The following is a 21,042-nucleotide window of genomic DNA, read 5'->3' as shown; positions in this document are numbered from 1 at the left end:
TTTTAACCCTTTCCTACCCTCCAGGATTATTCTCAACCTTTGTGGAGCTAAAGGGAGCAAAATATCCCAAGCCCCCTCATATGTAATATGATAGCTCCAGAATAAATAGATGAGCCTTAACATGCCTTCCAGTTCTCAGGTTTTATGATCCCTGGTGAACAAGAGCTCTTCCTCGATGCCATCCAACGAATTTATCCAGATCCTTCTAGGTCCAGGCAGCTCCTTGTTTTTGTCATTAGGAAATATCAAGAGTAGAAAAAGTGAGAGGGGAGTGGGACTCAGCTCCTTTTGGAGAACAAAGAGTCTCTAGATCCTGGACTCCCTTCCCTGCTGAATAAATTGCTTTCACTAGGATATTACCTGGAGTTCCCTCCAAATAGGAAACCAGCCAACCAGCAAGTTGCAAACCCCTAGAAGGAAGAATTGGACCTGGCATTGTTGTGATCCTATCTAGAGCTGGAAGGAAGGCAGAGAAGTCTCATCTTGTTCTTTGTCACCCTGACCAGGAACTCCTTAGGATCTTTGTGACTCTGCTGGCTCCCAGCCATTTATGAAGCTTCTGTCTCCCTCAGGGAAGCTCAGGAGCCAATCCACTTTTCCCCTGAGCCTAGATGACTCATTGTCTGAAGGGAAAGGCTACATTCAGTCCTGAGAATGTGGGAGTAGAGAGGGAATTGAACACTCTTGAGAGAAAAGGGAAGAATTAAATAGGACCAGGACCTTGGGGCTGGCCTCCTCTGCTAACTGGAGTGTGGAAGGGAATGAGGAGGGGGAGTTCTCCACACCCACTTCACCTCTTTTATTACAGCCTGCTCCTGATGCCCCTACAATCTGCGTTCAGTCACTACCACTTCCCTGAACTGCTCCCAAGTTCATTAGAGTCCACCTAATGGCTAAATCAAGTGAATTTTTTTTTGTTAAACCTTAAAAGTACTGTAGAATTGTTAACATAGCTCAATAGAGACAAAATGGTTAGAGGGCCAGTCTTGAAGTCTGGTAGATCCAAGTTTAAGTACTACATCCTGTAACACATATTACTAGTGAGGTTTCTCAGTACACTTAGTACCTTCTGCAGTACCCTGTCTAAAACAGTAAGTTACAGATGTGCATCATTGAAGGGAATTTCATCATTATGGCTTCCCTAAGAAGATGAAATCAAGTCTGGGCCAAAAAATATTTAGAATTCAGCCATAATTTATAAGAAAAGAGAAGGGTCAAAATGGGGAAACAGCAATGAACTGAGAAGTAAGAATGGGCCATTCCCTATTTATTCATAGAGGCCTGTGGGAATTTGGCCAACTGGAGCCCCTTGGCTTTTGGCTCAGGTGTCTTTAAGCTGGGGTATCTTTTAATCCTTTCTGACCTTCCAGGATTAGCCCCAGTTTTTTTGGAGCCAAAGAGCAAAATATCCCAAGTCCTCTTCTGTAACACAAAAGAGTTAGACTAGATGAGCTTTAACATCCTTTCCAGTTCTCAGGAACAAGAAGAGAATGTAAATCTTCCCTCATGCCATCCAGCAAATTTGTCCAGATCATTGTAGATCTAGGCAGCTACTTGTTTTTATCATTAGGGAGTATCAAAGCATTCATTTTTCTTAACCTTCCTGCTACATTTGACTTAACACCCTTCTTTGGAACCTCTCTTTTCTTCTGGCTCCTGTGACACCTGGCTCTCCAGGGGGCTACTTCTCTAATAGATTGCTTTTGTCTCTTCTGCTTGCTTCTCTTTCTACTCCCCAACTCTGGGTGTCTTCCGAGGTCTTTAACCATTTGCCCTTCTCCCACTGTGTTTCTTCTTTAATAGAGCTTATCCATATTTATAGCTTCAACTCCCACCTGAAATGGCCAACGCTCACTCTTTTACTAGTGGAATAGCCACAGATTTCAGAGCCTCTGTGGTTCATTCTTCTTGTTCAGGGCAATGAATGTGGAACTTGAGGAGAGAAACATCTCACAGCAGATCAGACTGAAGTCCAGTGTACATATATACAGTGTCACTCTGAATCACTGTACACAAATTCACATTGGTTGTATATTCACGAGCATATTGATGCAGGGCCACTTTCTGGGTTTGGTGCATTCCATAGCACGCCAGATACTGTACTTGGGCGCTAAATCCTGTTGGCTTCAGGTCCTTAACCCCAGCTGTATGGAATTTTCCCTTTTTGTCTCTACTGTCTACCATCTTGTCCAGCTCCACTTGGTGACCCAGCAGTACCTGAAATGTCCAAAACTGAGTCAGTCCTCATCTCCCCATCTCTCCCTCCTGGTTTTCCCCATTTCTCTCCAGGGCATTGCCATTCTTGCCATTCTTTACACCTGAATTCCTGGAATTATTTTTGACCCTTATTTCTTCCTTGCCCCACCGAATAATACCTCACATAGGGTGTTTATGATTGCAAAATACATTATCCCTTTGGATCTTCACAGCAATCCAGGAAAATAAGTAGTACAAATATTGTTTTCCTCTGTTTTACAGATAAACTGAGGATCAAATAGGTTAAAATAGGTTAAGTGACTTTACGAAGCTGAGACTCCAATCTGTCCTGTTTGACTCCAAGGCCAGTGCTTTTTCTAAGATACCTCATATAACTCCCATGCTGTAATGAGAAAGCAGAAGTTAAAAGGGAGGCAGGAATGAGGCTGCAATGACCCTAGGCCAAGTCTGTGGGTATTTTTCCATTGCTTTACCTGATGCAGTAACCTTACCTGGTCCCCGTAACTGTTATTTCCTTAGTCCATTCATTCAGTGTACCACTGCTGTGGTAGTCTTCCTCAAACACTGTAACACTGTTTGGATCACGAAACTACCGTGGTTCTCCATTACTCATCATATCTAAACTCATACAAGATCTTCTAGTAACTGTTCTTTGTATCTCCTACTCATGTACCCTCCTCAGACTACCCACTGCAGCCCCTCTGTTCTAGTAGCTTTAGCATAGTTAACCTATTATAGCCCACCCTACAGAACTCTCGTTTCATTTTCCTCTCCTTGAATACCTTCTACCAGCCTTTCTCCAAATCCCATTCTGTATGTAGAATATTTGTGTTCAGTTATTTGTGCCACATTGTAGGGTAGTCATTGATGAGCTGAAGATATTTCACAGGAGGGTGGACAGGAAAGTAAATGGCTTTAAGATCCCATCATAAAAGGATTAGCTCAAGGAACTGGGAATATTTAGCCTAGAGGAGAAATGATTGCAGCTTTTAAGTCTCAAAAGAGCTGCCATTTGGGAGCAGCTAGGTAGCACAGTGGATAGAATGCTGGTCCTGAAGTCAGGAGGACCTGAGTTCAAATCCAGTCTCAGACACTTGACACTTACTAGCTATGTGACCCTGGGCAAGTCACTTAACCCCATTGCCTAGCCAAAAAAAAAAAAAGAAGAAAATAAAAAACAAAAGAACTGCCATTTGAAAGAGGAATTGGACAACTTTTGCTTGGCCTCAGAGGGCAGAACTAGGAGCAAAGGAAGAAAGTTGCAGAATATCAAACTTAGACTTGATGAAAGGAAAAACATCCTACTAATTGTAGCTATCCGTAAGTGGAGTAGATTACCTTGGGAGTCTGTGGGGGCCCCTGGACTGGAGTCTTCAAAGAAAGGCTATGTGACCACTTCTTGGGAGTGTTTTAAAGAGGTTTCAGTTAATTATGAGACTGGGTGGAGCCTGAGTCCCTTCCAACTCTCAGATTCTGTGACTCAGGTTCAGATTTTCATTGTGTGTGGGGTGGAGCCAAGATGGCAGAGAAAAGAGAGCAACTCACCTGAGCTCTACCTGAACACCTTTAAATAATGCCATAAAACAATTCGTGGAGCAGCAGAACCCACAAAAGGAGGGAATGAAATAATTTTCTAGCCAAAGAAAACTTAGAAGGTCAGCAAGAAGGATCTGTTGTACCTGGGTGAGAATGGAGCACAGTCAAGCACAGGCTGTGCCAAAACAGACCCAACTCCAGCAAACCCAGAGCAGGCCCTGGGAGCCACCAAATCAGCAGCAGCAACAGCTACTTCCTGACCTTATAGTAAGAGGGTTGAACAACTGGTCAGAAGATTACAGGGGTCTCTTTACTAGCACTGTAGCAGGACTCTTGTTTTGCCCATGCTCGGATCCAAGTTGCAGTCCTGGGTGGCATTCCCTGGGTGACAAGGAGGAGCACTCATAAGAGCTTGCAGCCACAGTGAAGGAGGGACCCTTCCTCACAGATCCAGGGCAGAAAAGAGGGCTTGTGGTCACTCACGGACCAGAGCACAGGCCAGGAGAGGAGTAAACACCTCGCCTTAGATTATATCATCTTGGAAGAAGTGAAAACTTAGGTCCCTAGAAGTAGCTCTCAGAACAGCTGCACAAAACCCCTGAAGCTTGGGACAGTTCACCCTCCACCCTGGAAACAGAGTCCTACTTTAACAAAGAATTGAAAGTCAAGAAATAGGCTGGGAGAATGAGCAAACAACGGAAAAAAGTCTGACCATAGAAAGTTATTATGGTGACAAGGAAGATCAAAACAAACTCCTACATCCAAAGCCTCCAAGTCAGCTGTTTTTCCAATGAGATAGTTCATACTGTCTTCTATTTTTTCTTTCTTTTGGTTTTGTTTTATTGTTTCCTGATTTCTCATAAAGTCATGAGCTTCCATTTGCTCAATTGTAATTTTTAAGGAATTTTTTTCTTCAGTGAGCTTTTGTACCGCCTTTTCCATTTGGCCAATTCTACTTTTTAAGGAGTTTTTTTCTTCATGCCATGGATGAGGCCAAATGGTAAAGGAGGTACAAAAAGCCAATGAGGAGAAGAATGCCTTAAAAAGCAAAATTGGCCAAATGGAAAAAGAGGCACAAAAACTCCCTGAAGAAAAAAACTCCTTAAAAAGTAGAAAACAGCTGACTTGGAAAATAGATCAAAAAGAGATAATTTAAGATTTACTAGACTACCTGAAAGCCATAATCAAAAGAAGAACCTAGACATCATCTTTCAAGAAATTATCAAGGAAAATTGCCCTGATATTCTAGAACCAGAAGGTAAAATAGAAATTGAAAGAGTTACCTATCACCTCCTGAAAGCGATCCTAATGTGAAAACTCAAAGGAATATTATAGACAAATTCCAGAGCTCCCAGGTCAAGGAGAAAATATTGCAGGGGCAGTTAGGTAGCAAAGTGGATAGAGCACTGGCCCTGGAGTCAGGAGGACCTGAGTTCAAATCCAGCCTCAAACACATAACACTCACTAGCTGTGTGACTCTGGCCAAGTCACTTAATCCTAACTGCCTCAGCAAAAAATAGATAGATAGATAGATAGATAGATAGATAGATAGATAGATAGATAGATAGACAGACAGATATAAAATAGGAAGAAACAATTCAAATATGGAGCCACAGTAAAGATAATACAAGATTTAGCATCCTCTCCATTGAAGGATCAGAGGGCTTGGAATATGATATTCTAGATGGCAGAGGAGCTAGGATTTACAACCGAGAATCACCTACCTAGCAGTTCTGAGTATAATCCTTCAGGGAGGAAAAAAAATAAACATTCAATGAAATAGAAGATTTTCAAGCATTCTTGATGAAAAGACCAAAGCTGAATAGAAAATTTGACTTTCGAATATAAGACTCAAGAGAAGCATAAAAAGGTAAACAGGACAGGGAAATCATAAAGGACTTAATAAGGTTAAACTGTTTACATTTCTACATGGCAAGATGATACTTGTAACTCAGACTTTTTTCCTCATTATTAGGGCAGTTGGAGTATATATAGACAGAGGACACAGGTTTGAGTTGAATATGAAGAGTTGATACCTAAAAATAAAAAATAAAATTAAGGAGTGAGAGAGGAATGAACTAGGAGAAAGGAAAATGGAGAGGTGGAATGGGGTAAATTATCTCACATAAAAGAGGCAAGAAAAAGCTTTTACAGTGGGGAGAAAGATGGGGGAGAAAAGAGGGAGTGGGTTAACCTTATTCTCATCAGAATTGGCTGAAAAAGGGAATAACATACACTCAACTGGGTATAGAAATCTCTTACCCACAGGAAAGTAGGAGAGGAAGGGGATGAGGGAGGGATAGTGGTGATAGAAAGGAGGACAGATTGGGGGAGGGAGTGATCAGAAGCAAAACACTTTTGAGGAGGGACAGGGTGAAAGAAGAGAGAGAATAGCATAAATAGGGAAATAGGATGGAGGGAAATACAGTTAGCAAAAGTAACTGAAAAAAATTTTGAAGCAAATTTCTCTTGATAAAGGCCTAATTGCTCAAGTGTATAAAGAACTGAGTAAAATTCATAAAAGTAAGAGCCATTCTCCAACTGATGAATGATCAAAAGATAGGAACAGTTTCAGATGAAGTGATCAAAGCTATCTGTAGCCATATTTTAAAAAATACTTTAACTCACTATTGATTATAGAAATGCAAATTAAAATAGTTCTGAGATACTACCTCATACTTATTAGATTGGCTAATAGAACAGAAAAGGTAAATGACCAATGTTGGAGGGGATGTGGGGGAAAATGAGACATCGATGCACTGTTGGTGGAGTTGTCAACTGACTCAGCCATTCTGTAGAGCGATTTGGAACTATGCCCAAAGGGCTGTAAAACCATGAGTACCCTTTGACCTAGTAATACCATTGCTAAGTTGGTATCCTAGAAGATAGAAGAAACAAAAAGGAAAAAGACTGGTATGTACAAAAATAGCAGCTCTTTTCTGGTGGTGAAGAATTGAAAATTGAAGGGATGCCCATCAGTTTGAGAATGGCTGAACAAACTGTAGTGTGTGATTATGACGGAATACTATTGTAGTAAAAGAAATAATGATCAGGATGCTCTCAGAAAGACCTGGAGGGTTTTACATGAGCTGATGCAAAGTGAAATATGTGCCATGCACAAAGTAATAGCAGTGTTATAAGATGATAGGCTATGAATAGCTTGACTGCTCTTAGCCATGACCAGGACAACTCTGAAGGACTTGTGATGGCATGTGCTGTCCGTCCCCAGGGAAGGAACTAGTGATGTCTGGATGCAGATTGAAGCATGCTTTTCTTACTCTCTTTAGTTTTCTTTGAGGTTTGGGTTTGGGTCTTTTGTGGTTGTTCATTTTTTGTGGGTTTGGGTTTTTTCTTTTACCACATGGCTGGTATGATATGACTGCACATGTGTAGCCTCTATCGGATTGCTTGCCTTCTCGGTGGGGAGGGAAGAGGGAAGAGAATTGGGAACTCAAAGTTTTTTAAATGAATGTTAAAAATTGTTTTTACATGTAACTGAGGGAAAATAAAATACTAAATAAAATTTTTTAAAGAAAAAAAAGAAATTTTCGATGTGTTACTTATATCCTAGGTGACCTTAAGCAAGTTACTTTACCTTCCTGGGCAGGTTTTTGGTCTTGTTTTTTTCTGTAGAATTGACAGAGTTGGACCAGCTCAGGGGTTCTCAACCTTTTTTGGTAGCCTGGTGAATGAAGCCTATTGGCTGGCTCCTCAGAATAATGTTTTTAAATGAATAAAATAAAATAGTTAAGGTCACAAAGGAAACAAATTATATTGAAATAAAGATATTAATTTTTTCACATCCAAGTTCATGGACCCTTTGGGTGGTATGTGGACCTCAGGTTAAGCATCCCTAAGGTCCCTTCTAGCTTAAAATCCTATGAGCATATGGCCTCTCCCCCCTTTCAAATCCTTATTCAGAACATAAGTAGTGTAAGCCTAATCTCACCTGGCTACAATTATTCTTGTAGAGAGGCATTGTGATGTAGTGGAAGAAGCACCAGAGATTAATTTGGGAAACCTGGGTTTGAATCCCAGCTCTGACAATTATTGACTAGAAGTTCTTGCTGCCTCTCTGAGTTTCAGTTTCTTTATCTGTAAAATGGGCTTGATTATACTTGCACTGCCTACATCACAGGGTGGTTATTCTGGAAGTTCTTTTTAAACCTTAAAATACTGTAAATTTGAGGGGGTTTTGTATTCTCTGCCCACTCATTACTTACTTTCTGTATGTATATCATTTTGCTTCATTTTATTATTTATACTGTGCATGTTGTTTTTTCAACCAGACTGTCCATTATGGCAGGGCAGGAACTTGTGTCTTCCATTTCAATAAATGTGTGTTAGATGTATGAATGTTGGGTGAGATTTGAGATTTGTGTGACTTTAAGAAGGGAAGTAGTTTGGGAGTGTTGTGGCATTTTATTGGAGGGAAGTTGGGGACTGTGTATTGTGTTTATGGATTTTGTTGATTGGCTTTCCACAGTCAGCAAGAGCGACCTGGAGATGTCAGGACTGATGACCCTGGAGCATGTGGCAGTGACTGTCTCTATCACGCACCCCCGTCGAGGCAGCTTAGAGCTGAAGCTCTTTTGTCCCAGTGGCATGATGTCCCTCATTGGTGCCCCACGAACCATGGACAAGTATGTATCTCCCCAGATCTAACTCAGGCCTGTTGCCTCCTCATCTGTCTCCCCTTGTCCTCTGCTTTCTTTTTGCAGCACAGGAAATAGTGTTTCTGGGAGGGGGAAAAAAACCTCCAAGAAAAGGTTCTGGGTACTGCTTGACATGAGAGAACTTGGCAGCGTCCTCAGGAGACAGACATATCTGGCTCATGCCATCTGGAAACTATCAGCTCATAAATCTCCTTATGCAGGGGAAGGAAAGCCCAAGCTAGCCCTAAGTACACCACACTTGGGAATACTTTTATGCCACCCTCTTAGAACCCCTCAAAATTGCCCTCTCCCACAGCCAGTAATGTGACGTTCCATGCCATACCCAATAGGAACATAAAACTTCTGGGGTGAAAGGGTCTGTGCCCTGTATCCTACCCTCCCTCCTCTCTCCCTTGCTTTTCTTCAGAGATCCCAATGGCTTCAACGATTGGACCTTCTCCACGGTTCGGTGCTGGGGAGAACATGCACAGGGCACATATAAACTTGTCATCAGGGATGTGGGTAAGCTTCCTTTCATCCTCTTCTAGAGCCATGCCTGGCATAGTGTGGAACTAGTCTTTGTGGTATCTTAAAATCCACTGAAGTTGTCTTCATTCCTCTTTGAGAAAACAGAGTTGCAGAGGTAGAAGACATAAGGGATACTTATTCAGGGGGTGTTGACCGTCTTAGCTTATATCCACTTTTCGCCTCCTCATACCTCAGAGGAAGAAGTGAGCTATTTCCTTTACTGACATACCTGTTCCTTGAGGAGAGCATTTTTCAGGGATTTTTATACTTATTCATCTTTACACCATCCTTAGCAGGCTGGTAGAGTACCGATTTATTATTCCTATTTTTATTGGAAAATGAAGTCTCAGAATTGTGAAGTAACTAACTCAAGGTCATATACTGAGTCATAGTGAACCCAGGTTTTCTGATGCTTCTGAACTGTACTGTTGTCTCCAGAAGTCCAAAAGGGCACAGTCCATTTCTTTTGGCATGGACAACAAAGCATTCGTGACTCACAGGCTCCTCTACCCACTCCTTCTCTAGGAGATGAGCTACTCCAGGCTGGGGTCCTTCAGCAGTGGCAGCTGACACTGTATGGCTCCGTGTGGAATCTGGCTGACATCAGAGAGAGGCAAAGGTAGGACGGGCCCTTTGGAGCAGGGAAGACGATGCTAAAAGGGAGGAACCACTACACGTCGCCTCTCTTTGTATGCCCAACACTTTAGCACAGTGCCTGGCACATAGTAAACATTTAAAAAGTGCTTAATGACCAACTGAGCACCTGACAGACTGAACAGGCCGGCCAAGGGGGCCCAACCTTCAGAAATGTGTGAGCTAGCAAATGGCAGGAGGGTCCAGTGCTTAGAGCAGCTGGCAAGCTTGAGTCTTGTTCCTTTTCTCAATTGCTGTAGACCATTGTTGTCCTCAGCTGTAAGACAAGTGGAATGGTTGCGGTTGAGAGGTCTCAAGGTATCGTTTTCAACTGAATTTCTTGTCTTCTCTCCCTGATAGGCAACTAGAGGATGCCATGAGTGGGAAGTATCTGCACGATGGTTTTTCTCTGCCCTGCCCTCCTGGACTAGAAATCCCTGAGGAAGAGGGCTATACCATGACCCCCAACACCCTCAAGGTAATGAGGTTTAGCCAGCTCTCCAGTTATCAACAGAAATGATTTAGGGTGGGTGGGTTCCTGTAGTTTAGGGGGTGGGGAAGTTGGAAATTTTGGAGTCTTAAAAGCAGTTCTGGTTAGAGTCCCCATTCTACCAAGCCCCTCTAGCCCTGGAGTTCAGTTTTGTCCAGAAGGGTTCACGACTTAGGGAATTCGCCCCTAACGGTGGTTTTTGGATCCTGCAGACCCTGATGCTGCTGGGCTGCTTTGCTGTCTTCTGGACTGTCTACTACCTGCTAGAAGTGTATTTGAGCCAGAGAGATGTGACCTCTGACCTAGCCTGTGGAAGAGGCCACTGCTGGTGGCTCCAGAGGAGCCGAAAGGCCATAGAGGAGGGGACAGAACTCGAATCGGTGCCTCTGTACAACAGCAAGGACACAGGCGAGGCTGATACGGAGACTGAGGACCACCCTCCCACTTCTGGCCTCCAAGCTCCGGATCTGTTGGATCAGAGCAACTGGGGCCTGATCCAGGACAGTGAGAGACCCCCAGAATTCCCCCATCAGAGCCTCCAACCTGACCTGCTTCAGAGGGAGCAGGAACACCAGGCGTGCTGATCCAGTGGCCCGGCACTCAGGACAGAATTGGCGCGGTCCGAGAGCCCTGCTTTCTGCTGGGGAGGGGTGGGAAAGAAGCACAGAGGAGCCACCTTCACCCTCTCTAGAGGTTCCCAGGCTGAGCCAAGGCACACCTTCTCTTTGCTTCCAGGGTACTGTCTGTCTCCTCCCCCACTCCACCCAGCTCAGGTACTTACTCCGAGACTGAGGACCTCTCCTCCGTAAGCAGGGTCCCCTCCGAGATACATAGCCCAGAAGAGAGGTGCCACAAGCCCGGGTAGGAATACAGGACACACGGAGTACCACTCCCACCTTGGAATCCCCCTCTTGGCAGAATGAAGCCTTTGGAAGATCAGAAAATACAGGAGACTTGCCACAGGACAAGCAGTGCCCTCTGCCTTTGTCTCTTTTAAATAGGTTGGGGATATGGAAAGTGAGAGTCTTTATTGTGCCTAGGTGGGTACAGAAGGTACCTGCCACCACTAAAGAATAATTTCAAAAGAAACAAGTTAAGGGCACCTGAGAAATTGTTTTGGGGAAGATATGGAGGGGTGGAGAAAGTACAGAAATGCATGCTAGGAATGGCTAGGACCTTCCCTTAGATGTTGTCCTTCCCCCACACATTTTTTTTTAAAAGAGCCAGAAGCAGGGGAAGACTCATACCCCTGCAATTGCTATTCAAACTGCCACTCCTCCCATCTTTCCTCCTGAAATTTGTACTTTAGGCATCAACAGGGGAGGCTTAACCTGGACCCAGGTCGTTGGAGCCTAGGGAACGAGCTTCTGCCTTGAATGAGCTGCCTTCATTACCCTCCCCTGGGATCCCAAAGAGAAGCCACTTGCCCTCCTAGAGAAGTAGTACTGAGTTCCAGGTAGAGATGGGGATGAGCCAGGGAAGCAGTGGGCAAGGGAGACAAGTAGGCATTAGTGGAGTGTGTGTTGTGGGAGAAGAGCTGAGGGCATGAATAGAGGGTGTTTCTCTCCAGCCCTGCAGTCCACTGTAGTCCTCTGTGAAGTGCCCAGGGAAGCAGGGGCTGGGTTCCTAGGGGATAATGGTATACCTCTCAGGTTTTCTGTTCCTCCTCAGCCTTGGCTGCCTCCCCATTCAGAGCTGGTTTGTTGGTTTGAAGTATTTTTTTAAGGGTTTAAATTTATTTTTCTCTTTTCACAGCAGCATTTTGTTGAGGTTTTTTTTTCTGCACAGCTTTTCCAAAATAAAAACCTACCTAGCCAACCTTAGACTCTGAGCTAATCTATTTACTCCCCAACTCCTCCCCATCCACTCATTTGCTCAGTTAAATTGCAGACCCAGTGTCGGTGCCTTGATTCTTTTTTTTTTTCCATTGCTAGGCAATTGGGGTTAAATGACTTGCCCAGAGTCACACAGCTAGTAAGTGTCATGTGTTGTGTGTGTGAAACCAGATTTGAACTCGGGTCCTCCTGAGTCCAAGGCCAGAGCTCTATCCACTGCACCATGTAGCTGCCCCTTGTGCCTTGGTTCTCCTCTTCTATCCTTCAGCTGAAAGCAAGCTCACAGCACCACCTCATCCTCTACCCTGTCCAGCCCTTCCAACAGGACTTTGTCTCTAATTCATCCTAGAGCTGACAGGATGGGGTCTTGGCATGTCTTCCCCTGTCCAGGGCAAGACTAGAGAGGCACATGGTAGATCTAGCCCCCTGCCCCCCCAACACTACCTAAGTAAGAGCTTACCACAAATCAAGACTGCTAGCCAGGTGTGAGAAAAGATTGACAATATTTTTTCCTCTAAATTTTAACTCCCAAAATACCAATGTACAAAATGGGGGGAAGGGGGCATATGGACTTGAAGTTCCCTCAGTAGACTGTTGTCATCAAAGAGGACTTGTCCCCAACCCAGCCTCCCCCTCAAGACTTGGGAAATGGTAGAAGGTAGTTGTGGAGATTGGGAAGAGGATTTGGGTTGGCCGAGGGAATGGTGCTTGGGGTGGAGAGAGAGCTGCCCTTGAGAGGGCCTCATAGCTTGGCCAAGGCTGGAACTGCACAGGGTGTGGGGCAAGGCAGGCAAGCCAGGATTGCTGCAACCAAGGAGTTAGGGAAAGGGGCAAGGAAGGGGCCAGTGCCCTAGCCCTCTAACTGATGATCTGCCGGGGACGCCCATAGCCTGTCATGCCAGCCTGGGAGGCTCCCCTGTTGCTGCCCATCTGTAGGCCGATGACATGCTTGCCTTCCTGGAGCTGGCTATCTGTGAATTCCCTCTTGTGCTCCTGGGCTTTCCTGGGGACAGAAGAATATGGTTAAAGGACCTGGATATGTCTTCCCTATCTTCTCACACCTTCCTTTCATTCTTGTATTCATCAACTTCCATTACTATCTTTCTTCCCATTCCCTTTCCCATTTTCCTCCCTTCTCTTTTTGCTCTTTTCTCTCCCCTTAAACAAAGAGTGGCCCAGTAACCAATAAAGGAGGTGGTTGGTCGTGACTGTGGGGCAGGAGAAGGGATCGATTCCTATTCTTCCTCCACTTTAGTCCCTTGGTTTTCCACTTTAAACCCCTTCAGCTGCTCCCTCTCCAACTGGTTAATATATCCCACCCCCATCCACCGTCGTCTATAGGGCACAGAGCTAGCTGAGAAAACCCTGGAAATTACATACTTCATGAACCAGTTGGGATCTCCACGGTAGTGGCCATCATTCTTGGTTACTGCCAGGCTTCCTAGTGCCATCAGAGTTCTCTGCACAGCTGCCAGGTCTTTACCTGAGGGAGGGAAGAGGAAAGGGGTAATTTAGCAAGACCCTACTGCAAATGACCAAATTGGGGATAAGGGTGAGTCAACGTTGTCCCAGAGCTTAAGATTTGATGAGGTCCTCCAGACAGTTCTCCTTGATTTTGCCCAACTTTCCTGTCCTTGGTGTTATACTATACTTCATTTTTTCTTTCTTCGGGGTTGTAGCATTTCCATGTATTTTGTCATTTTCCTTTCCTTTCTCCATCCCGTGGCCCCAGCCTTCTATTTCTCTACCTATACAACCAGTCTTTCTCTTCTCCATACCTTCAAAGAGGTCAACAGTCTGGAACATGTCAGTCTTGGTCACTCCATAATCCTCAGCTGCCTTCAGGAACTGAGCCACCTGTTCCATCTGCTTGAAGACCATGGTGGGTGGGTTCTCAGGTACCTTCACTGGCTTGGAACCATCCGGGTGCAGGCTATTCACTAGCTTGCTCAGGATCTGCCCAGCATAAGACACAGTTCAGCACCCAAATTCAGCATCGATGCCTAGCCCCAGGATCTAGACCCCCAGATTCTCATGCCCACGAAGCTGCCCGGTCCACCCTGGTTAGGGAGTGATACTCACCACACCATTCTTCAGCCAGACTTGGAAGCCCAGTCGCCCTCGATCAGGACGGCCCACATCAGACCCACACTGCAGAATAATCCATTCCACCAATCGTTCCTCTAGCTCGTCATCATATTTCTTCTCGATCTTAGACTGTACTTCCCGGCTCATGCCATAGGAGGGGCCCTTGTTTGCCATGCTGGGTGAGAGCTAGGGCCAAAAACAGGAGATGAAGGATGAGTGGATATCTCTGCTCCCTTCTTTAGTGGCTCTCCTGGTCCTGGGTAAGGTCCCCAGTCAGTAGCATGTTAAGACCCTTGGTACTTTCCCAACCCAACTCCCAACCTAATGGGTTGGGTCAAGATGAACAATCCTCTCAGCCTCCCAGAAAATTAACAGAAGGATCTCTTAAAGGGCAGGAAATTGTGGAGGTTATAGATTCTGAGCTGAATTTAACTCCTTTGCTTTACAGATGAGGAAACTGAGGCCCAATGAGAAGGAAATGGATTTGCCCCATACAAGGATTCAAATGCAGATCCTTTGACCCCCTACTTCCCTCCTAGCACTGGATTTTATGAGTATTGCTAAGGGATATCTTCCTCCCAACCCTTCCCCAAATGAGTGGTTCCCAGCTGTAGAACTGAAAAAGAATCTGCTACTGTTTCCCACATTACAGTCCCAGAACCCTTAGGCTATAAAAGGGAATTTTTTTTTTCAAGCTGGGTGGAGAGCAACCCTGGCTAACTTGACTTTGACTAGTCTTATGAGCTTCTAGGTTTATCTTTACTCTGTTTATTGACTAATCTAGCACTTCCCCTGTCTCCACCAGGTCTCAACTTGGTTCTCTCACCACTGACCACCATTTCCATAACTCTTCCTATCTGGAACAGACTCCATCCATCAGGCCTTACCCTGGTTCTAGGGGGCATCAACAGGAAGCCGAGGATGGCTAGGGCAAGAATGTGGGAACTTCAGATTCCTAGTCGTCCTCAACCCAAGGGGTCAGGTAGCATGAATCTTGAGATATAATCATTCCAGGTGGACACCTGAGAAAGTGTCCCAGGGAGTAAGGAAACCTTGGAGTCAAAGGTCACAGGAAACAAATGATCATATCGCCCAGAGCCAGGCTAAACTACCAGATACTTCTATCTTCTATCTCCTCTGACCAACTTCTAAGATGTTCCATCCTGTGGCTCTCTTTTGAAATTTACCCATGGCTCCAAAGTTACAGCCAGGACTCCTAACCTTCTCCCCAGACTGTCTTCCTACCCTTCCCCCACGACAAGCCAGCAGAAACTGTCACTGACCCACTCAGATTGGAAGCTACTCCAAGTAATTAAGGCAGCCAAGCTCCTGGAATATGAGGTCTTTCCTGTAGGATTGGTGGGGAGAGTGACCAGCTTGAACTGGAAGCTGACCCTACTCATGGACTCCCTTCTCACTTCCTCACCTCACTCCTCAGGGCCACAGCAGCCTAGAAACCAGAGCCCTTCTAGGGACTATGACAGAGCCAAGAATAATCTGTCCCCAGCATAGGAACCACTGCCCCCATCCTCCTATTTCCCCCAACTTCTGACTACTGGCCTCCACATTATCCCTGGGGAGTTCAGGATGGTGCCAGAAATGGAAAAGGGCCTTGGGCTCAGGGTGAAGGGCAGAGACCTGGCCATTAGAAGTCAGAGATGTTGGTATGGCTGGGTGGGGAGGACAAGCAAGGAACTGACCCTGACTGGGCTTGAAGCTGACTGAATGAAAGTATGACCCAGGCCACATGCTCAGGTATCTATCTGAAGAGGCTGCTAATAGTAGTAGGAGTGTTAGATTTCTCCCATTTCCTTCCTGTGTTCCTCTGTCTAATTCATATTACTTCTCTAGGCCTCAGTTTTCTCATCTGTAAAATGAAAGGACTGCATTAGATGATCTCTTAAGATTTCTTCCAGCAATAAAATTGTCATCCTATGACGTTCAGCCTGACTCAGCATGGTGATGAGGATGAATGAGGAGTGAAAGCAGATGGGATGAAGGGACGAGACAATATTGTATGCATGCATATAGACATTGTCTTTCTGCCTGTCTGATACTTCCTCCCCTTATGGGAGCCAGAACCCCACTTTGTCCCATAAATGCCAATTCAGCTTCCAGGCTCAGCTGGTCAGGCTATAGTTAGGTGCCCAGCCCCTCCCCACATGACAGGAAAAGGTTATCAGCAAAATGCTGGAAGTGTAGAGTGGCTGCGTGCAAGGAGGTTTCCTTCCTCTCAGTCCAGCCCCAAACTCTGGTTTTCGGCTGACTTGTCGATACCACCAAACAAGAGACAAAAGGGTGAAATGAGGAGGACCTTAGATTGAGAATCAGAAGACTTGAATTTTAATTATAAGACCGTAGGAGTTTTATTTTAGTGATGAAACTAATACCCAGAGTGGCTCGACTAGTCACACAGCTCACAAGTGCCACAGTTGGGATTGATGTTCGGTTGGTTCAGTTGTGGTTGACTCTTTGTGACCCCATTTAGGGTTTTCTTGGCAAAGATACTGGAGTGGTTTGCTATTTCTTTCTCCACCTTATTTTATAGATGAGGAAACTGAGGCAAAGAGGGTTAAGTGACTTGTCCAAGGTCACACAGCTAGTGTCTGAGATCAGATTTGAACTCAGGTCTTCTTGATTTCAGGCCCAGCATTCTAACCACTGCACCACCGAGCTGTCTATAGTACAAGACACCCAAATCTCTTAACTTATGCTCTGGCCCTTTCCACTTATTGGCTGTTTGATATTGGTAAATCATTTTTCTCTGGCCCTCAGTTTCCCCTCCTATAAAATAGAGAAGTGACCTAAGGTACTTCTAGCTCTAAAATGCAGTGATTCCATGAAGGCTGAGAGAGAATACTCACCTTTACCTCTATAAAGACATTCTACCAACATCAGCACCTAGAACCCCCATTGATATCAGCAATTTTGAAAAGCAGACAGATCTACCTACTTCTTCAGCTCCCATTGGAACCAAGTGAGTTAGCAATTCCTATTCCTTTCTCTAGCACCAGCCCCCACCTCCCTACCCAATTTCTAGAGAACCAGAAATCCAGAGGTGAGATAGAGATAAAGTCAAAAGCTAGAAATCAGCACTACAGGATTTAAGCCTGAGTTCCAGATCTAGCTCCTACTTTTTCCCCAATAATTTCTGGGACCTGCATATAGTAACTGGTGCTTAGTTGAAAGTCTAGCACCCAAGCCTAGGGAGGTCAAGTAACTTCATTAATCTTCATTCAATTGGAATAAGAGGAGTTCATATAACCTTGGCCTTACCCTTTACGTTGGCCCTTACATTGGCCCCCTCTTACCCTGCCATGACTTTTCCCATATCCAAACTAAAGCATACCTTTCTCCACACATGATCTAGACTTCTCCTCTCTCCCCACAAAGCCCCCACCACCATTCCGTACATACTGATTAGATCACACCTTGTGCAAGTGTATAACAGCATTAAGGGAAGAAATACAAAAGGAGGTATAGCCCCTACCCTTCGGGAGTTTACTGTCTAATAAGGCGGACCTAGGAGGAGGCAGAGCAGCGTAGCACTCTGATAGACAAGCCTGGCAATGCACACGCCTGGAGAGCTATAAACCAAGGTGACTAGGGACAAGAGAGAAAGAGGAAGAAAGAGTTAGAGGAAGGAAGTGTTCAACACACCTCTTCTTCCTCAATTTCTTCCTTTTTTCCTTCCCTCTACAGCCACAGGGATTACAGATGGAGATTCCCAAGAAATCCCCTGAAGGTTTGTTCTTAAACCGTGGCAGCTGGTGTTTGAATATCTGACTACTCTAGGTCTGCTTCTAATCTCATTTCTGAACATTTGAATAAGGCCAAACACAAAGCTGGGAGAACCCAGTAGCCAATGAGTAGGAGACAGAGATTCTGTTTGCTTCCCCCACCCTTGGCCAAAGGAATGCTTTTCAGTTGATATGCCTTTATGTTAGTCTAAGGAATTGAGAAGGGACCAGATTGACCCACATGGAGGTTGGAGGCGGAGAGGATTTCCTTGATCCACTGGAAGCCCCATAGGATATAAGAAGTCACTGGTTTACCCTAGTCCTGCCTGGGCATTAAATAAAGTCTTCAGTCTCCTGATGTGAGCACATCTGTATGCAGAAGAGAGTAGCACACATAGGCATATCTGAGTCCAGAGTCCAGGGGAACAGACAAGTGCCTCTGGATCCAGAGGACTATGGGGGGGGGGGGAGCCGGACCACACACGGTGAAATCTTTGCCGAGGTCCTCGCCGATGCCTTTTCCATAGTTGCCACCAGAGGGAGAAAGCAAGAAGACTTTGGGAAGCTGCCCTTGCCCCAGCCCAGCCCCAGCCCAGCCTCTTCCGGGCAAGTCCCACCCCAACCCATTTAAACCCTACCCCACCTCAGACTCAGTAGCTATATAGCCTCCTGAAATTGTTCAGTTATTTCAGTCGTGTCTGACTCTTTATGACTCCATGTGGGGTTTTCTTGGCAAAGGTACTGGAGTGGTTTGCCATTTCCTGCTCCAGCTCATTTTACAGAAGAGGAAACTGAGGCAAACAGGGTTAAGAGACTAGCCCAGGGTCACACAGCTAGTAAATGTCTGAGGCCAAATTTGAAGTCAGGAAGATGAGTCTACCACCTAGCTGCCCAGCCCCCTGAAGAAAGGGTATGTAAAGTTCTGATTTCCTTCCTGCTTTGGCAGATGGCTATTCAAGTTGGGGGGGGGGGGTTCCCAGGCCACAATCCAAGGGGGAGCTGGCTAGGAGTCTCTGATGCTCCAGACAGATGGACCCCTCCCACCCAGAATCTGCACCTGGCCACACTCAGAAATGCTAGCAATGTGGCCACCCATGCAGCCTCACTTACTCTGTTCCCAGTGCCTATACCCTAAACTTCTCTACACACATGGATTCACACAGACACCTACTCACAGACACTTGCTCCCACATTCTCATGAAATCACACATCCATTCATCCTCTTGCTCTTTCCACTGCCATGACGCCAATCAGAAGTAGCATCAGTCACAGTCACTCCTGTCCTCATCACTCTGTAACTGTGGCAGAAAATGGAATTTCACCTTTGCCCCGGTTTCCCAGGTTCACCCGAACGAGCTATTTCATCCCTGAAACCTCAATGAGAGAGGGCCAGACCATATGCCATGCCACCAGCTCGATGGTCTGTGAGAGGGGCATTCCTATGCAGATATGGGGGATACAACGTGCCTTCAAGCTTTCCCACTCCATCCATTATGCCAGTTATCTATCAAGAGACAAAGAAGTATCTTCTTCCCTGAACTTTTTTTTTAAATGAAACATTCTTAACTGGACTAAGTGAGGTGTGTGGTCCTCTAGAGCTGAGGGAGAGAGGAAATTCCCTTGAGGAAACTTGACAACAGTCATCTGCTAACCAGGTCAAGCTTCATCCATCTTCCTCATCACTCTGCCTCCCCTCCTACCCCAAATGCCCCCTTCTGGACCAGGCCCAGCTCCCTCCACCCCAAGGATAAAAACACTTACTAGGAGTTCTCAGAGCGCGATGAAGCCAATGATGTTTTCTGTGCCTGGGACGCCGAAAGACAGGACAGGGCGCTGGCTGGGCTGGGGGGTTTAAAAGGTTGGTGGTGGCCCAATGATGTCAATCCTCTCCCCTCCCCCGCCTCCAACCTCCACCCCCAGACAGCCCGCCCCTTAGCTCTCTCCCTGCTGGGAGAAAACCAGCCCCTTCCCCACACCCCCAGTGACTCTCCACATAGGCTCCATATTTGGGGAAAGACACCAAGACGGAGCAATCTGCCGGGGGCTGCCGGAGACATTCCCTGCATGCTTGAGAGATGGAGCTGGGAAGGGGCGGGGCCAGGGGTGATGACAGAGAGCCGGGAAAAGCCTTTTATAGACAGGACTCTACAGGCTTCCCCCTCTCTGGAACCTGGGTCTACCTCCCCCCATTCTGTCGACTGTTACTGCTGTCCCTACGGCATCGAGAAAGGGAGGGAGAAGAGGATCGGAGGGAGAGCAAAGAGATTAGGAGTTAAGAGGGTTAACTTCTCCTAGGTCCTTGAGCAATGGTCAGCAAACTTCCAGAACTATCCCTTGACCCTGGGCTTTTTCGCTTCCGTTTTGGGAAAGGGGCTTAGAATCCGCTTGGGCTGAGGTGAGCAGGCAAAGCTCCAGGTGGAGTGCAGTTTAGGAATTAGGGTGGGTAGGTGTCAGAGCCATCCCCATTCTCCTTTGGGAGCATTCTATATGGGGAAAAAAAAGGCTGGGGGCATGAAATTTAGGAGGTCCATAGCTGCTGAACTAGCCCTCTGCTCCCCCAGGGTACTTGACCTGCCACCCTGTCCAAGGTGAATAGTGGGGTGGTAAGGGGTCATCTGAGGTACTCCCCTGAGACTCTCATCCTTGGAAGAAGAAATGAAGTTACACCTATAACTCTCCCGTCCACATATCCCTAATTCCTCATCCAGGACATAAAGGGAACTTCACTCCATAGAAAGATCCACCACCGTTTTGAGGTCCCAACTTTGTTCTTATCTCCGGAGTACTGGGGGAGGGCCTACCAGAGTACTGGGAAGAGGGATAGGGTGTGATGTGAAACCTATCTGGTAGAAAGAGTTTCATCCATGGAACTCCACTATCCTCTCATGCAGCCCCTTAGCTTCTTCCCTGGCATTAATTTCTCTCCAGTAACCTTTCACTGCACCCAGGCCATAGGACTATGAGGGGAATGAGTTTAGGCTCCCTGGACTGGTGGAGCCCAGGAGATATGTGCATATTGGCAATCCCCTTCAAGAAGCTCTCTTTTCCCTCCCAGCACCTCCTCCCTTGGGGAGTCCGCTGCCCAATTCATGCCAAACAATGGGAAGCAGCTGTGCCTGCAAAGCTGAAGTGGTGAGCACATCGAGTGACACCATGCGGTTACTGAGACTTCATGCTGGGGCAGGACAAGGAGAGGAAGGAGGAGTGAGAGGACGCAGGGAGGGCAAGAAGAGCAGCATCTTGGAGGTGATTTGTCCTCCTCCCCCTTCCCTCTTAGAACCACAGATCTTAGTGATGGAGTCCACTTCCTTAGAGTGTAA

The 21,042-nt window shown here is 46.0% G+C and overlaps 2 protein-coding genes across 6 annotated transcripts in view; one reads left to right on the top strand and one right to left on the bottom strand.

Moving 5' to 3' along the window:
* The window catches only part of PCSK7 (proprotein convertase subtilisin/kexin type 7), a 31,903-nt gene extending 20,026 nt beyond the window's left edge, over window positions 1-11,877 (top strand). For all 4 annotated transcript variants that reach the window (XM_020989680.2, XM_020989677.2, XM_020989679.2 and 1 more), the window contains 5 exons: window positions 8,240-8,396; window positions 8,836-8,930; window positions 9,462-9,555; window positions 9,930-10,047; window positions 10,272-11,877. In XM_020989680.2, the coding sequence (XP_020845339.1) occupies window positions 8,240-8,396; window positions 8,836-8,930; window positions 9,462-9,555; window positions 9,930-10,047; window positions 10,272-10,643 (836 nt within the window). In that variant the 3' untranslated portion in view covers window positions 10,644-11,877. The remainder of the gene's footprint in view (window positions 1-8,239; window positions 8,397-8,835; window positions 8,931-9,461; window positions 9,556-9,929; window positions 10,048-10,271) is intronic.
* Window positions 11,878-12,378: 501 nt separating this feature from the next.
* On the bottom strand, window positions 12,379-19,592 carry TAGLN (transgelin). 2 transcript variants are annotated; one of them, XM_020989685.2, is made up of 6 exons: window positions 19,484-19,574; window positions 18,898-19,020; window positions 13,977-14,168; window positions 13,673-13,850; window positions 13,275-13,377; window positions 12,379-12,897 (listed from the first exon to the last, which is right to left on the bottom strand). In XM_020989685.2, exons 2-6 carry the CDS (start codon window positions 18,931-18,933, stop codon window positions 12,753-12,755), a joined length of 654 nt encoding a protein of 217 aa, XP_020845344.1. In that variant the 5' UTR covers window positions 18,934-19,020; window positions 19,484-19,574; the 3' UTR covers window positions 12,379-12,752. The 2 variants fall into 2 exon arrangements, with proteins under 2 accessions (XP_020845344.1, XP_020845345.1); XM_020989686.1 differs by lacking the exon at window positions 18,898-19,020 and having other exon boundaries at window positions 19,484-19,592.
* Window positions 19,593-21,042: the final 1,450 nt, after the last annotated feature.

This window comes from Phascolarctos cinereus, unplaced genomic scaffold (genome assembly GCF_003287225.1).
Source record: "Phascolarctos cinereus isolate Bilbo 61053 unplaced genomic scaffold, phaCin_HiC Scaffold_726;HRSCAF=1367, whole genome shotgun sequence".
NCBI lineage: Eukaryota > Metazoa > Chordata > Mammalia > Diprotodontia > Phascolarctidae > Phascolarctos > Phascolarctos cinereus.
The sequence above is the reverse complement of the archived record's forward strand: the minus strand, read 5'-3'. Positions and strand labels throughout refer to the sequence as shown.

What these genes read in the sequence shown, in the direction of transcription:
- TAGLN (XM_020989685.2), bottom strand. Translation starts at nt 18,933, where the DNA reads ATGTGTGATTTCATGAGAATGTGGGAGCAAGTGTCT. An exon ending in GAATGTGGGAGCAAGTGTCT is followed by an intron (nt 14,169 to 18,897) that starts GTGAGTAGGTGT and finishes TTTTGGCCCTAG; the next exon opens with CTCTCACCCAGCATGGCAAA. An exon ending in GATCCCAACTGGTTCATGAA is followed by an intron (nt 12,898 to 13,274) that starts GTATGTAATTTC and finishes TTCTGTCCCCAG; the next exon opens with GAAAGCCCAGGAGCACAAGA.